The sequence below is a fragment of the Bombus pascuorum genome, chromosome 15 (genome assembly GCF_905332965.1).
Source record: "Bombus pascuorum chromosome 15, iyBomPasc1.1, whole genome shotgun sequence".
NCBI classification, from domain to species: domain Eukaryota; kingdom Metazoa; phylum Arthropoda; class Insecta; order Hymenoptera; family Apidae; genus Bombus; species Bombus pascuorum.
In genome coordinates, this window is record NC_083502.1 from 2,325,371 (window position 1) to 2,343,424 (window position 18,054).

The following is an 18,054-nucleotide window of genomic DNA, read 5'->3' on the forward strand; positions in this document are numbered from 1 at the left end:
ACGTTTTGCGTCTATCTTCTTAAGCATCATTGTTGAGATAATTCATGCTGCATCCTGAAGACAGTACATACTGTAGATTCATATTGTTCCGAATCGAGATCCCTACCTGATTCATTTATGTGAGGCTTTGTATGAAGTGTATCGTTGATCAATTTGAGGAGAAACACGATTTGAATTTTTGGACGAACTACAAATTTTTAATGGCTAATAGCCAAAACTGAGAAGTTAAATCAAAAACCGCGCGGTCAACGTCTACTTCTTCGACCGTTGGGTCTTTGTGGCGCTTCTGACATTGGTGAAATGTAGTCATAGACTACAAACATAGAAATATGGATTATATTCGTGATTCGTGATGTAGTCGCACGTGGATTGCCTCATTGCCTGTTGCTCCGGTTTAGCTGGTTCCCTCAGCTGGTTAGAGTCTGTTGCCTGCGGCCTGTGAAGTAGAAAAATCAGAGAGCGATATGTCTCATTAAGTTCCCCAGAATAAAATATTATGCCTACTTGCATGGTAAGGTTTGCATTCGAAAAGAAATACTTTGTATAAAACAAGTTGTGCGATAATAATAACTTAAAAAGAGTTGATATTTTTAATTTCATAGAGTGCTTACTTCATAAATGAATTTGTAGGAAAGTCCTGGAGATATCCAGTTTGAAGAAGAAGAGTATGGTATTCAGAAAGGTCTGGTTTGTGTTCAGCAAATATTTATAGAATATGAAGAGAAGCTGTGTAAGATAATAAAATATTTTGATACATATTTCTTTACAGGATGTCAGCAAAAACTTAATTGCACAATATCTAAGAATATTTCGAAAGTTTACTTCTATTTTATTTCTACATATGCAAAAACATACTGTTAACATCGATATATACAGTGGCTTGCTAAAGTATTTACATTTGTCACAGAAAACTTTTATATTCACATTGTGTGTTATTATAAAACATTTTGAAATTTTGTTAGTACTATAACGAGATTGCCCTATTTATATTGCCAATTTGAAAAAAATATATAAAAATTTCAGGATATTTAATGTAAACTTATATTTAGTACAAAATTAATATACAGTATGTATAGTCACCTTAAGCGTATAATGTATTATATTAAAAATGGTCTGACTGAATACTGAGACTTACTAATGTTATGAATGATTGCTTATTTATATATTTTTATAATCTTTGCAAAATATATGTACATGTACTTGTACTAAATATCTTATAATTTCTGCATTTATTTTCAGAATCGTTTAAGATTTTAAAAATATAATTATGATAGTTGGATGCCATTACAGCATTAATGAAGTTTGAAAATGTTTCGTATAATATGCGTATGGTAATCATAAAAGGTCTATCAATACTTTCAGAAGCCACGGTATAAAAGTAAAAGAACAATATAAATTGACACGTTCCAATTATTTTTTCACTTTGAGTCAACGTTTCAAAAACAATACAGTTCATTGCTTCAGGTCTGCCCAAGTTACAATTATAATACGATCAGAAATCAAAGAATTATAAATATGTCATCCAATAATCAGCGTTAAATTTTTTTTTTATATGAACTACATAAATTGATAGTTAAAAACAGGTTTGAATCGATCGTTAGTCGAATTTAAAATTGGAATAATTTGGCGCGATAAACGTGATTGGTAATCAAAATCCTCTTATAGCCGTGAGTGGCAGCATTGGCTTCAAAGTTTCACCCTAGGCAAACGAGACGGCATTTTCTTGTGCGCTAGCGCAGAATGCGGTAGTCGCGGAAGCGATGACTGTCAACGCGGAATTCGGCAATCTTGTAATCGCCATATTGTTTGCACACACGTTGTGTTAGCGAAGTCAGTGGTGATAATCTCGTGGTGTCTTAAGTGCTTAATAAGCCACGAGAGGGAAGCGTGGAAAAAAAGGTAAATAACTCGAGTAGCAAACTCGGTCGGCGGCGAAACCACACTCGTACCAAATCGTGTCAAAGATTTTTCCAGTAAAAACGAGCATCGTGACGTGATCTACATATAAAACCGTGTTGTAAATCGATCGTGTGTCTCGAGTCTCGTAGCGTTGAGCGACTATTTCCTCAGCTCAGGCACATCGAATCGGAAGTTCCGTATCGTACTCGTCACGGTGTGTGACGTCACCGACAATTCCGAGGGATGGCCCGTGCTTTTCAGCATCGCGACGCATCACCTCTCCTCCCTTTTTTCTTTTCGTAAAATCTCCGTAAGAGCGTAAGCTAAAATTCCTCCCTGCTTAATAAACGACGACATGATCGAGGGAACGCGAACGTGTTCATCTACGTAACACTGACGTTTTCTAGTGAAATCGTGTACACATTTACTTTGGACGAATTAATCAAGTGAAAACCTGTATCTACTTGTGTAAGAGGCATACAGCCCGTGAGTATTTCCATTTTATAATGAATGGCTCGTATGTGTGAAATATACAATTATATATATATATATATATATACGGATCCGTGGGTTTTAACTTTGGAACGTGAGAAATGCCAAAGGCTCTGTGTCCAAATCAACGCGTCTTTCTTTCTCTTTCTTTTCCATCTTGTCGTCCTATCACTCTATCCTTGTCCCTCCTTCGACCGTCCCCCTTTCTCTCTCTCTCTCTCTCTCTCTCTCTCTCTCATTCACTCACTCTCACTCTCACTCTCTATTTCTTCCCTCCTGCGCCCAGTTTACCGTCTCTTTCTCGCGTTTTCTTACTCTCTGGCCTCGTGAACGCGGAGTTGGGTTACAAATCGAAACAGCTCGATAAAAATATTTCAAGTATCCAGAAATGTTTCCCTTCCACACCATCGCATCAGGCTGAAAACTTTACTTCAGAACACCAAGAATTGACTAAATATTGGTGTCGTAGTATTGGTAGATAAACTTTTGGCGTTCTAAAGGGAAGTTTAACCCTTCTGCGATCCCCGAATTTTGATACTTCAATTTTATTTTAATTTTAGCAGTAAAAGAAATTTATAGTATTTTAAGAAAATGTTTATTAATATTAAAATTGAGACGAGCAGTCATGCATACTAATAACAGCCTTCTCATATCTTACCTGAATTTGAAATATTTTTTAACATCAAAAAATACCATTGGATAAAAAATGATGGAAAGAACGCAGCAGGATTAATTGAGTCAATGAACTTGAAAATTGTATCGTCCTCGTATCAAAATCATAAATGTGCAAATTTTTCAGTAAAAAAGTTGGCCCTTTTTAGTTTTAACTATACGAATTAAAGGTATGAATGAGGAATAAACGACGATGATTATGGTTTAAATTTGATTCTAGTTATTTTAGGTTAAATTGTGAATCTCTATAATCTATTGAATCGCATATTCATAGCATTGCTATAAGAGAAACGATATCTTCAAGAAAGATAGCGAGAAATGGGAAATATATAGTACATATACAATGTCGAAAGAGCTGGCAAATCGTTTTGATTGAATCGTGATAAGAAAGCTTCGAATTATTTTAGATTTGAAAAACCGTCCAAGATGGAAATCTTGATTTTATTACATTTAAATTCGTACGATTGACGAAAGAGAATTCAGAGTTAGGTGAGAGAATAGGATACGTGTTGTACACGATTGTAATGTTTTAGCAACGTTTTCAATTCTTGTGACATATCGTATCGCGTAAATCTATTTGTTACTATAATTACTCATTGTGTTTTATTTCTTTCTCCTTTTTTACTCTCTTGGAAACGCAAAATAGAGATTCTTCATATTATAGTTCTGTATCCAAATAATAAACAATGTTTCTACGTTCCTTATCTTTTCTTTCTTCTTCCTTCATCCTTTTTTTTTACTGTTGTTTTCGGTAAAATCACATTTTATTCGATTACATTTGAGTTGAAGTTTCTCTTCTCTTCTGCGAAAGAAATTCAAATCAGTCATGGAAGTTTACATACGCTTTACGAGTTTTGTGTGTTTCCATAATACATTAACGTATTTCCAGAAGGAATTAAAAAAATGTAAATATTTAGCTCACGAAAATTTTAACATAGAATTATATCAGAAATTGCGAAATCTTTAACTTTAACAATACCAGAAAGACTGTAAGACTTACAGGGTATTAATACATTACGAAGTCTACTTTTTTCTATAATTTCATGTAAGTATAAGTGGATGCATTCTTGCGAGGCATTGCATCTTCTATTCTTCATTTTATTTTTTGAATATGTGTCATACGTTTAATATAAAATTTGATACTAAAAGATATTGCTCTTAAATTTAAGAGGTGTATGCGAACTTTTGTGACTGCCTGTAGGTGTATGTGTCGCATTATCTTATGTAACCCAACGCGTTACACACGCACGAATACGACGAAACCGGTGTGCGAATAACTAAAGATCATAAGTGAATTCGATCGGTCCTATTAATCGCGTTACAAGTGCAGTTGTACGCAAACTGGAAGCATCGTCACGTGCGAGTGTACTCGTTACGCGCCTCACCTTTGACGCTTCTACTTACAGATTACGAATCTTTCATATGGGTATTACAAATAAAACAAGGTTATGTTCATGTTCAACTATGTACATCTTAACCTCTCTATTACATTTTTGCTATCATATTTGCTTCAAGATGATCCATTGGCTGTGAATAACATATCTTCTTTCTTTAATAAGTTTCTACATTGATCACTGAAAGAAAGAAATAGTTGGGGCCTTGTTTCTTTTTCCACATTTCGCAGCTTAAATAGGAAGAAAGAGACAAAAGGTATTAGCATAGTGGTGTTGTTGTATACTACATACCGATACGCGACATTACCATCGTAGACGGTGATTTGAAATGCTAAAAAAAAAATGTTAGAATATGTGTTCCACCTCGTTTTCGTTGCGTAAACGTATAATCTGCTCTGCCAGGGATCCACGTGTACTGATTCTCATGATGTAATAGGCGTGATCCATTGATCGAATAATGCGGACCGTCTTCTGCTCTGTCATCTGCGTTTCGAATTAGGTTTAAAATATTTTTTTTTATTTCCGTTTTCACCATATCCATTTTAAACATGATTATGTAAAGACTATCAGAGACGTTGATGAATAATTATTAGTTTGAAAAATTACACAATTTTGATCAATTCTCCGATTATTTCCAGAAATATGTTCTTCCAAATTTAAAAAAAAATTGCCAAGGATACTTGAGTACATTGAACGTAATTAATGAAATCGCACGCTTCAGGCATTTACTGGCAGGTTCGCATCATAGAATTAGTTACATAATTTCCAATTGTGCTCTTTATCTGATTACGTAACTGCGTTATTGACTTTGCGAAATATAAGAGATGACCCGTAATATCTTTGCCGTAATTTTTCAGCGAGATGCTGTTTCACGCACGCGATGTATTTTTTCTCTTATCTCCAGCATCTAACCTTCTGGAAATTGAAAGAAATATACTGACAAATTATTAAGCTCGATCATCTTGCGCGTGGAAAAAAACTTTAAAATGAAATTCGATATACTTTATCGAATGATTCGATCGAAATATTTAACGGAAAGTAAGTAATTTTACGTGTTACACGATCTGCTAGGAAATTCAAGACGTTTCTCATATTGGTTTTGCGCGTCTGATGTATTCCGGTGAAAACTGGGATGGTTGCCAGAATCAAGGGAAAAATGTGGTTGCTTTCTTGACGCTAGATATTTGGCAGAGACGTGGATTTTCTTCTTGGATGTTACGCGCGACTTTTACGCCATCATTCACCAAAGAAACAAAATTCGAAAAATTGTTAATAATAGATTGAAGATGGAATTTACTTAACTTGCGACGGTAAAGCAGTTTCCTACTTTGAATTCTTTTTTTCATTGTTACGTTATGGACGAGATAAAAGTTGCGGTGTTACCAAATTAATCGAATCCTGTCTATTAGGTAATAAATGTTTCTTGCTCTTCCATTTGAGGCTTTAAAAAAGTATGTACTTACCAGTCATGATATCTCGATCAAATTTTGAATTAGCAGTATCTTTCTATCTACATGTCGATTATCTTCACTGATTAGATATTTACATATTTTACAATATTATATTTTATCAAATGTTTTCATATTTTAGTCGAATCTTCTGTTCGACATTTGTGTTTCAATTGTTACTCTTAAAAAGATTTTTGAGAAGTTCTAATTTTAGAAAAGAATTAAACAGTTAGAATCTACTGACAAAACATATTGTAAAGTGACCCAAGAACTATGTAAACGAAAATGAAAAGATACAAAATCTGGGACTGTATATCCTTCGTACGTTATACGTTGGCTATTAGTTAGATTTCTCGGTCATCGATCTTTCATCGAATCAAACTGATCAACGTATAGCAGGGTTAAAACAATAACACGCGTGCTGAGTGTCAAGCAGTGTGCGAGTAGTTACTTTTTTCGCCGGCTCAAGGTCAGCTTGCTTTTTTTAGCACGACCCAGTAACCTCTGGCATTTCTTCATTTTGTATTCCCGCTCTTCGCGGAATTTGACAGTTGGAGTATCGACGGTAAAGTTCCTTCTCTCTATTGTAATTTATTCCACATGGAGATAGAACTAATCAATATCCGATTAATCACGTAACGCAATGCGGTTTCCGCTTTCAACGTCCAGTGAAGATCCGTTATTTTTTCACGAACACCGAGTATATTCTTCTATGGAAAAAAGGGGGACAAGGTGAAATAGCTTGTTCGAGTTGCAAGGTCGACGCTGAAGCTGAAAATCGTTCTTGTTTCTCTCGTTCTTTGGAAAGAGAATGCTTATTGATTAATTTTTGGTCTAATTTTATACATAATGTGTGTCGTTTGAATTACTAGAGTACTTTAAGCATACCTTCGAGTTTAGGTATGAAGATGTAGGTCTTGCAGATTTCAAAATGGGACAAGGAAGACAGTTTGTGTAATAATTAGATTTTTCTGGGTCAGACTGTTACAGATTGTATGGAACATGTAGACCGGAGTTCGTTATATCTGGTCTCTACTTTATCGTCGTTCAACACTTCCAAAAGTCTTTTTACCTAATGCTCTTTAATGGCTGACGTTTTATGGATCAGCCACGTCAGTTTCTTCGCGTACAATGTCAAAATCCATTTGCAAAATTGAACCAGTTCTGGTAAAAATCGATGTATTATATGTAAGTTCTTTGATTTATGGTACTATAGAATGCAAAAACCTTAGATTATCTACGATATTCGAATTTTATGACAACAACTAACCCTACTGTATAGCTTTTTAAAAATGAATCTTCAGATATTCCCTTTATGATGATTATATACATATATATTATATACGTGTACATTTGTGATTTTCATGGCTCACAAAGGTTTTGTTAAGAATGGTTGGGGGAAGAACAGAATTAAAATAACGAAAAAACAATCTCTATGTTAATTCATAAGAAACAAAATTTCCACTCGTTATTGTAGCGTGGAGACTTTCGCACGCTACTTAGATTTACGATTGCATTTGAGCCGGTTACACAGGATTCATACTTATCAACAACTTTGTACATTCTCTTGAAACTTGAATAAGTATAGATTAATCGATAAGAAAGAAACAATAGAATTAGAATGGAATAGCTAACAGGGTTAAATTCTTCCTGGAAAAATGAAACACACCCTCGGAATACTCGAAATTCAATTAGCACTCTAGTAATAAAAAATTGTTTAGAAAGTATCCCAGTCGATACACTGACCAATCTCTGCTAAATTGTGTTGGAATTCAGGAAAAGGTTTCTATAGAAGAAAGTCGAAAAGAGAGAAAAGAAAGAGAGAGAGATTGTGAGACTGGTGACCCGGGTGCAATGTCGTATCACCGTGGGGGCCAGGCGGGCGCCGTAGCAGTGTCGTACAGCACCAGTCCAATGGCGCCGCATTCTCCTAGCAGACGATGTTCCAGCGGTAACAGCGGCAACACCAGTTCCTCTATCGGCAACTCCACCTCGAAGCTGAGCACCTACCGATCTACTGCTTCGTCGTCGATCCTAGATCGACCGTCGAACTTCTACTCATCCTCGTCGACATCAGGCAGCTCGGGCTTTCGTTCAAACTATACGACCGAGTACAGGCGATCCTACTGCCCGTCAGGCAGGTGAGTCTTTTTTCCTCTCTCGTCACGTTCTCCATCTTCCATGTTCCCTTATTCGGGATTCCATTAATGGATTCCAGGGATCGGCAATCACGTGCAGTTTGTAAAGATCGAAACTTAGGAACAAGCAAGTCTAACCCTTTGCTGCCCTCGTTTCAAATAGAACTCCAGACTTTTTATATTGTTTAAAGTCTAGAAGCATAGCAATGCCCTGCTGATTGGCCATGTGGCTGAATCTGGCCAGTTAGCAAGGCAGTATATAATAGAATTGATTATAGTCAAGGATATTATCTACTTTTTTCTTTAATTACATCTTACGTCCGCAAGGGGTTGGTCCGTTGATGCATTTGGAATATTGGCACTGAAAAGATAGAAATTGATTGAAAGAAGTTTATAAAGAGGAAGATTGGTTAAGGGGAGGCGTTTTACTTCCGTCGATACTCCACTGACTGGTCGAACGCATGCTTCCCTCGACTTCTTGTCAATTACTTTGTTTCTTTGCACCGTTCAGGCTTTCCTTTACCGGGATTGGCCTTGGGCAAGCAGCTGATTATATCAAGTATTACACGTACTTCGATATTATAAATAATGTTTAATATTAGAACTAAACTCGTGGTTAGCGTGCTGCCGATCCCGAGCTTCTTGACAATGCGAAAAAGGAGGTTAATTAAATAGTTGATACTCGATCGGCCCTACAGTTTCTACTCGTCGGCGAACACGAGCATCCGCAGGAGTTACATGTCGGAGTACAACCGGTCTCGCAGCTCACCCACAAGGTGAGCAATCTCCGTGAACAGAGATATAAGGCAGCTGGGGTCACTGGCTATGAGATCAAGGCCCCGATAAGTTTCCACCGATTCTGTGCAGTATCTTCCTGGTTTCTCCCACATTTGTCAACATCCGATTAAATAACTGTAATTGCTTGATGCACAACTAACGTCCACTCTCGGAATGGATTTCCTGAAATGCTAAACAATAGTTACCAGTTAGGTTGTTGACTATAGCGGCGCGGTTGTTGCTCGAAGCTATGGTTGTCAGAGACCACATGGCGGAAGTCCCTTGTCATCGATCTTTCCTTCCTTTTTGTCGGCCGATGAATCACACTCGTGCCAATTGCGTTTCTCTATCGCGGGGAACGCGACGACGTGGATAAAATGGCTACGGGACGCACGTTATAAATACATCAGCCGGCAACAGGTATCCCAACGACACCCTTTACAATGCGCCAATTACTTTTGTTCGCGTCACAATGATTCAATTAGGAAGGCGCGACGTACGAGTCCCCGTTTCTATGGCATGGTCGAGGCGACGACAAAGCTCGAGATCGATAGTAGATGGGCCGTATAGACTTGCACTGGCTGCCAGAGAACTAGTTATACATAGAAATCCTGTCTATCCACTTGTCATTGATGGAGGATAGTAGATATTTTGTGTGTTCTTTGGACAACAAAACTAGCTCCTCTTGCTTACTTGGCGTTAAACATGCGATTAAAGTCATAAGATCTGTCAGCCACATTGTGGTCACCATTTTTGGGAAGCAGGGGAATCAGTGGGATGATTTGCAGATGATAGAGGAGGCGGTTGCTCGGTAGCCTTGAGTTTTTATTTTGGAGTGGTTATAGAATTCGTGGAAGTGAATGTAACCCTCTATAACCAGAGTTTTGCCTGCTGACTAATTGATATAATTAAACTGCTTGATAGTAATGGAGTGATATAGAAGCTATGTCTGGTTATCCCGTAATACTTTTACGCGTAACATTTTCGATATTCATATTCATTCTCACATACGAAAGTCGTAATAGAATCAAAATATTTTGGAATAGTTGGGCAACGTACTGTGAAAGGTTTTTATGAACACATTTCTGTTAGTTGTGTAACGACAACTAGTAACGATAAAAGATGTTGCTCGATATTATTTTCAAATGATCTGTTGTCATCTAAGGAAGAAATACGAAATATTAGTTATTTTAAATTCGTTAATATTTTTTATGAAATTATTTTCACGTCCTTGAGTATACAACATTTTTGTTCGATAGGTGGTTTAGTATCTTTGCAAATTTTTGTATATATACAAGCAAATGACTGTCGACTTATTTTACATCATCGTACGTTACCGTGAACTGTTGAGAAGCTAGAGCAAAGTTTAACCTCCGTAGGGAATAACTGTCACGATAAACAGTCATGTGGATATAAATATACATACGTACGATCCATTCGTGTTGGTCGATCGATTGCGATTGACGTGGTGGAAGTGTAGCGAAAGGCCTTGACCTCGCTTCGAATTGTCTTCTGGTATGATGTGTGGAGAGACGGGAAGAGAAGACGGTTACTTTCTCCCAGACATCTCGTCCTTAACCACAGCGAGATATTTAGCGCACATGTGCTCGAATGCGTACAAGAATGCGCGTATATTTTAAATAACTAGTGCGTATTCCCGGTGCTGCGTCCAAATCCACGAACGGTGTCACGCGTCTGATTTGGTAACCTCCAAACCTCGAAGAGGATCTGATCAACATGTAGGTCAGCGGCATCGGCCCGATCGTCTCGTGTACTTACCAACTTCCTTTTCTCTATTCATCAAAGAGAATTATTCTCACACTATCGAACCTTTGCCCGTTTCGTTCTCTTTCTTTTCAAACAATTTAAATCTCTCGTTCGACTATATAGGAGTTCAGAGGATTGCTCGATTTCGTAGAACGGAGTATATTGTAAAGATTGACTTAGACAAAGTGTTCAAGGAAATGTTGCGATTAAGAAGGAATAGATGGGTTAACGGATTGATAATCGAAAAATGTGTATACTTACAATTTGATAAATCCAGCAACCTGCGACTTGTCTCATTATTAATTACTACTAACGTAGACAGAAACGGAGTGCTTATTCATTTAGTTATATATGTGGGTTGCGCGTGCGTGTGTTTACGAACGTGTTTCGCGTATGCTGGCTGATGATTGCGTAATCTGGAGAAAGAGAGGGTAGCCCTTGGACGCGGGCCCAGACGAATGAAAAAGGATGTTCGCAATATTCACATTGGCTGAACGTTTGCAGGTCAGTTTCGTCGTCGACGTACAACAGCACGGGCAGCAGCGGTGGCACGGCCACGAATGTGACGACAAACGGCACCAGCGGCAGCAGATTCGGCTTGTCTACGTCGTCGTCCTCGTCGAACATCTCTGTCGGGAGTTCGTCCAGGGACAGAGCGATTCCAGAGTCCTCGTCGAGGCTAGAAATAGCGGCAGATCTGATCAGGTACTCGCCGTCCGGTTACATACCGAATATCCGTCAAACGAGCAGCACCAGCAGCACTAGTGGAGCCCATCATCATCATCATCATCATCATCATCATCATCATCAGTGGAAGCATCATTCAGCCGGTTCCTCGTTGACGGAATTGTTTGGTGGCGACGATCGTGATATACCCATCGAACGTAGTACCGGCAGAGATCATCGTCCTGAGTCGTCGCTCTCCTCGTCCTCCTCGTCGTCTTCCTGCGCCGTTGGTGGTGCACTTTGGTCCAGATCAAAGAGAAGGCCAGTGTCCAGCAGCACGGTGCTCAGCAGCGGGCATGCACGTGCAGATAGTGCCGCGTCGCCAGGCGAGGTAACGATTGACGAGCGCGGCACGATCCGCGACCTAGACGAGGACGACGACGATGACGACGATAACGACGACAAGGACGATAACACCGACGACGATGAGCATAACAACAACGGCAGTAATGGGAATATCAGCAGCGGCTGTGGGGACGCCTGTGACTCCGGTCAATATGGGATAATAAACAACAACGACCGCGAGCACGAACGCGATCACGACCCCGACCACGACGACGACCCTGACGACGACCACGACAAGGACGATGACGACGAGGACGACGAAGACAACAAGCTGAACAACCGGCATCATCGGCAACAACAGCAGCAACGCGGTGCTGCCTATCGGATTGACGAGGTTTCACCAGCTAAACGTAACCTCTTGTCGCCTGTGCTCGGTGGCGGTGCTGGCGTTGCTGGTTTGATCGGTATTAAGCTCAACTTGTTCACTAACCTAGCCACTAATCCGAGTAACGGCGGGGTGCTGATTAACAACAACGCTCGGAAGAATATCCAAGGGGTAAAGGAAGAAGAGGGGGACATCGAGATCGAGGACAAGACTGCTAAAGGCGGTGGTGAGGTAATAGGCGGCAAAAAAGACGTCGTCACCTCCGTCGACGTGATTACCTATCTCCGTGGTGGTCGCGTTGGAGATCCGGAGAGTCTCGAGGACAGTGAGCAGCAACGGAAAACCTCTACTTCGTACGGTATCGATCAGACCGGGTTCGTAGGCGGCAGCACGCCGCCCATCTTGCAAAACGGCGTGGCGGGAAGACCGTCCGATACCTATGGAGACGACCCATCTGTGCCTTCCACGTCTAGAAGACCGGATGGTCACCTCTCGGGGACAACCGCGAACACTGCCAGTAATCTGACCTCCTCCTCGTCGCCCACTGCACCGTCCACGGCCCACCAAAATCTCTACCGCGGGGTCGCCGACCAGTTTGTGAGTGTCCTTTAGTCATTTCCGTTAATCATTCAATGGGAAGACATCGTAGTCTTGTCTTATGAAACTTTTACTTACTAGAAACATCGGTAAAAGTGTGTCCTAAGAGAACGAAGTAACACCTGTCCAGTGCTACATTGTCAACATCTCAAGATTTATTGGCTTCTGCCATTTCTTTCTTATAGTTTCTTCTGCTTTTCGTTAGTTTTAGGTTTTAGGTTTTAGGTTTTAGGAACCTCGTTGTCATTTCGCATATATGTAGCATATGCTATAGAATTTCGTTTCATTCTAATGTTCTATTATTAAGGAACGCATATCTGTCATTCAATGGCGCATAGTCTTACAGCAGCTTTAAATGCGGCCAAAAATGCATCCGCCTTCTTCTGTATAGAATATGTATATATAGAGGCGTGTGCGTAACCACGATGGATCATCGTATCTTGTAAACCGCCATTTTTCTTGACTTATGGAAAGTTCAGTGACTCGTAACGAATTCCTGATGGTATATACGTTTACATAGAATAGCGATGGTAGATGGAAAAAGATGGACTACGAATCGAAACGTTAGGTTATGCTTTTCCATTGCTCATCTAGTCGCTTGTTACGAAACTAGTCTATGTTTTTCTTCGAGCACACGCCATTCTGTTCAACGGTTAGTCGCGAGAGCTGGCTTTTATTAATAGACCAGAGCTCTTCGGGCAGGGGAAAGAGTGCGAGAAAGAGAGAGAAACCCGGCGGTCAACGGATCTCTCATAACATAACGGTACCTAGTAGCAACGGGTGTTCTTTATGTTGAAGTATAACTATGCGTATGAAGTACACAACATATTCTGGTGCATTCACTGCTAAGAGCTACATCGTCTCTGCAGGAAAGATCTTGAAGACCGATGCAGTATCTTCTTCGCGACACGGGCAATTTCTGTCATCGATGACAACGAGTAGCGTGTGCCAGTTTCAGGCATCATTTTGACTACGGAGTGGGGAGAGACTATCCGAGTGGGATATCTCTGAATATTTACGAAAAGATTCGTGGTTCACCGCAGAAACTTTCCTTCGGCTCGCATAGATGCGATCGTTTGAACTTTGTGCCATTTTTAAATTTTTCTTATTCTCGTGAATCCTTGAAAGATACCTACAACGATATGACGTCTATTTATTCGTTATGTTCATCCGACAACGTACTCGAAAGCTCGAGAGAGATAGAGCGTGGGTTGGTTAACGCAGAGGGACTGGAGGTTCTCGAAACTTACACCGTGTAAACTGGCTTATACCCAACTGATAGGCTGGGGGTTGTGGTGCGTGTGGACAGTGATTACTCTGCTGTTCGTGTACGCGTTCCTGTTAGGCGTTGCGGCTCCTCTGACGCCTCAGAAACGCGTCTCTTTTGGTGTTTATTCAGTACAGTTCAACAGTTCTGTAGTGACCGCGCGCGCTACTCTACAGCCTCCAGCCAGTCGCACGAAGGTGAGTGTTCATGAAGAATATAGGTACAAGAAATACGAAGAATATACTTAGTCCCGTTCGAGCACGCAATGACGCCGACGTCGTCGTTGAGTACCGATTCTTTTTCACGACTGTTCGACGCTTTAAATATTTACGCTGTCTTCCCTTTTCTGAATATATTATGTTGGGCGTACTTTCTGTTCGGAACGATCCATACGCTGAGGTTGAACACACCGAAAAATGTACGTACCGTGTGGTATTTCTTTTCTTTCAATACCGGTGATGCACATTACTAATCCAAATGCCGTGTTCTACATAATCGGTCCATAACTAACCGGTCTCTCTCTGTATAGCACGTATCCATCCCCAAGGTCATATCGACTTCGTGGTATGTGTGTGTGTGCGTGCGTATACATATATTCGTGTGAGATGCTCTTTATGCCGCAAGCTAGACACCGCCACCACCAAAGAAGTATAACTAGTCGTGCTTAGAACAGAGAACGCGACAGAATTTGACGGTTTTCGTTTCCCGTAGAGAAGTAGATGCCTAGAAAATAGTAGCTCGGTTAGATTTAAAAATGTAACTCTTATCTCTATTGCAGGAAGGAAGCCCGACAAACAAATCAGCGCGTAATCGGCTACAAGCGCATCGTGATGAGCGATGTGGACTAAATGGATTGCGAAATATTGGAAACACAGTAAGTATATACTAATTATATATCAAGAATATGTACTTATGATTACATCAACGTTTATGCTGCGACATTTGGTCTGTGTTCGAACTTTGCATATAATTATTTATCCACAACAACATGCGTATCTGCTAATAATATGAAAATGGATTAATTTGCGCCTTATAAAGTTGAATGTGCTGTATAATCAAAGGAAGAATTAATTACCCAGCGTAAAGTTTAAGGGTGCGATATTACGACCATGTTACGCGTTGAAACGGGATATTTCTGCTTCTCCAGTTGAAGTTTCTTTACTGCTATGTATAAAGTAGTTCTCGATATATTTCCTTCAGAATCTGCATAGTGCTACTACCCTACTTGTACACAAAAAATGACATTAAAGACCATTTTGAGAGAACCGATTTTTTTTACTAGTGTTTCTGTCTTGCAGTGTTTTATGAACAGTGTAATCCAATGTTTGAGCAACACGAGACCGTTACTGGAATATTTGCTGAACGAACAGTACCTGGCGGACATAAACACCTCCACAAGCAGTATGAAAGGAGCTCTTATCAAGGCCTTCAGTCAGGTGATTCACGAGCTGTGGGAGGTGGGCGGTGATCTCGTGGTTAACACGACGGCGCTTAAATCCCAGATACAAAGATTCGCACCGCGTTTCATGGGGTACAGCCAACAAGATGCTCAAGAATTTCTCAGATACTTGCTGGAAGGACTGCACGAAGACGTGAACAGGGTGACGGTGAAGCCGCAACCGATACATACGGATATTCCTGAAATGTACACGTAAGCAAACCTTAAATCTTATTTGTGGATACGGAATGTAAGAAAGAAAAAATAAATATTAAGATAAATATGAATATTATACAATAACAATATGAAAGATAAATATTAAGAATGATGACGTCTAAGGCTACTATTTATATAAATGTTGGTGATCTTTTATGAATAGTGACAGTCAGAAGGCAGTAGAGAGCTGGAAGCGTTACCTGCGCAGCGAAGATAGTATGATAGTGGACGTGTTCGTGGGCCAATTACGTTCGTCGTTGCGCTGCACTTCTTGCGACCACGTGTCGGTTACATTGGATCCTTTCTGGGATCTAAGCTTGCCAATACCGGCCAGAAGTGGTACAGTGAAGTTGAGTCAATGTTTGGAACACTTCACGAGAGAAGAGGTACTCGACGGTGACGAAAAACCGACTTGTTCCAAGTGTCAGATGAGGAGGAAGTGCACGAAAAGCTTCAGCATACAAAAGTTCCCGAAGATTCTTGTTATTCGTATCCTTTCCTAATTTTAATGAAGATTAAACGTTAAACAGGTCATGTCTAGTTATTACGTGCTGTGAAATTCTATTATGTACTTGTTAAAGAGTAATTTCTTTTCAAATGTCGAAATTTGGATCACGCTACTTATTTCATCATAGCTTCCTTAATGAAAATTTAAAGATTTAAAACGTTTTTCACCGATGGAACGATTCCGCAGCAAGTTAAACGTAATGGTAGATTTTCCATTGACAGGTTTGGATCTCAGTGCCTTTGCCGCGCCCAGAGTTCCGGGTTGTACGTACAATTTGTACGGTGTCGCGAATCACTCGGGCACAACGCACTCCGGCCATTACACGGCGTATTGTAAGCATCCATACTCGGGGGAGTGGCATGAGTATAATGACAGCCGTGTGTCCGTCGTTCCAGCGCGATCGGTCGTTTCCAACGAAGCCTACGTACTGTTCTACGAGCAACAGCCTCACAGCTCTCACTTGTAACCTTACGCCATGCCTAGAGTATAAAAAAAGACGACCATCTTGCCTCTCAATACCTCAGTCCAACATATAGTATAAAAAAAGAAAACAGACAAAGAGAAAAGGAAAAGAATTAATATACTTTATCGCATGGTATTGAAAAGCGACTAAACATTGGACGATGAGAAACGCTGAGGTCGTTTTTATCGAACATAAAATCGTGTGTGTATTGTGTGACTATTGGCGATAATCATGTTCCATTATAGCCAAATTTTTGTTTTTCTTCGTGATTAGAGATATTCCACCGTGTTCCAGTCATTTTTATTTCGGCTTCTTCAGAAACCAGATGCTTTCGTGCATTTTTTAAAGAATCGCTGTGAATAATTCTCTAAAGATTAATAAGATGCTTAGTACGAACAAACATTTTTGGAAGTTAAAGTTACAAACAAAAGGACTCACCAGGATTCTCGAATCATCGTCTTCTCTTTTCGAATTTTCATCGTTTCTCTTTATCTTTGACTTTTTTCTCTTCTGGTTTTTCTTTATATAGTTTTTCTTTTTATATTAGTTCTTTTTTTATATGAAGTGAATGTGTCATGTGTTTCAAGAACGAGATTTGCCAGACGGGTTTAATAGAAGTATAATATATAAATTCATAACATTTGGTATTTGAAGAAAAACGAAGAGAAAATCATGACTTCGCCAAAAATCACGTATACGGAATAAAAAAAGCGCTTCGGATGTCTAGTTACTTTTGAATAGACGATATAGTAAAAAACATACATCTATCCTCACTCTTCACTAAACACCTGGCAATCTACAACTATTTACTTTTGTAAAATATTTTGTTTAATAATATCACACAGTCAAGAGTTATTTATTTAATTTATGGAAAGAAAAAACTGATAAAATATTAATATATTCGATATTGACGAATATAATATATATATATATATAAATATATATTATTATATACGTATTACATACCAATAAAAAATATAACATTAAGGGAAAAAATGAATATATGAAATAGTTTTTCTTGTATTGTACTACGATTTCCTCCAAAGAAAAGAATATGATAATAATTCAACTATGTCCAGGTAATCGGAAGGAAAGACCTTAAATTAACGATTCTGAAAAAAAAGACGTCATATAAAAATTATGCATTTTTTTGTTCTAAAATAACATTTAACTTTTTAAAAAACTGTGACATCATATTTGGTGAGGACTATTGACTTTTCGAAGTTACGAATCGGTTTTGAATAATATTGCTTCATGAAATAAATTCTTCAAAAAAAAAAAAAAAAAAAACTAAACAAATTTATTGGTATACATAGAAATTCTTACCAACTTTGGCTAATCCGGTTTCCATTACAGCGTAGAAGAAAATTATTACGAGTGAATTGATGCATATGATCGATCACCCAAATCAAAATGTCCTTTCTATCCTCATTGGCCAATTTAAAAATTACTCAGTAGAAGTCAGTATTCTAAAACTACAATGGATTTCTATCACAAATAAATAATATTTTTAAACAACCTAAAATTCTTTATTATTAAATTATAGAAAATTTATTATAAGTATTATCGAAGTTGATATTCT

The 18,054-nt window shown here is 39.0% G+C and overlaps 1 protein-coding gene and 1 long non-coding RNA gene across 5 annotated transcripts; one reads left to right on the top strand and one right to left on the bottom strand.

Moving 5' to 3' along the window:
• Positions 1-1,758: 1,758 nt before the first annotated feature.
• Positions 1,759-17,771, top strand: LOC132914971 (uncharacterized). 3 transcript variants are annotated; one of them, XM_060974536.1, is made up of 8 exons: positions 1,759-1,899; positions 7,682-8,046; positions 8,742-8,819; positions 11,092-12,580; positions 14,626-14,721; positions 15,146-15,498; positions 15,665-15,990; positions 16,159-17,771. In XM_060974536.1, the coding sequence occupies exons 2-8, from the start codon at positions 7,760-7,762 to the stop codon at positions 16,473-16,475; spliced, it is 2,946 nt and encodes a 981-aa protein (XP_060830519.1). In that variant the 5' UTR covers positions 1,759-1,899; positions 7,682-7,759; the 3' UTR covers positions 16,476-17,771. The 3 variants fall into 3 exon arrangements, with proteins under 3 accessions (XP_060830519.1, XP_060830518.1, XP_060830520.1); XM_060974535.1 differs by lacking the exon at positions 1,759-1,899 and adding an exon at positions 1,915-2,385; XM_060974537.1 differs by lacking the exons at positions 1,759-1,899; positions 8,742-8,819 and adding an exon at positions 1,916-2,385.
• On the bottom strand, positions 3,283-5,365 carry LOC132915016 (uncharacterized). 2 transcript variants are annotated; one of them, XR_009659751.1, is made up of 4 exons: positions 5,138-5,365; positions 4,749-4,940; positions 4,468-4,637; positions 3,283-3,862 (listed from the first exon to the last, which is right to left on the bottom strand). It is a non-coding gene; the product is annotated as an uncharacterized LOC132915016 (long non-coding RNA). The 2 variants fall into 2 exon arrangements; XR_009659750.1 differs by lacking the exon at positions 3,283-3,862 and having other exon boundaries at positions 3,928-4,637.
• Positions 17,772-18,054: the final 283 nt, after the last annotated feature.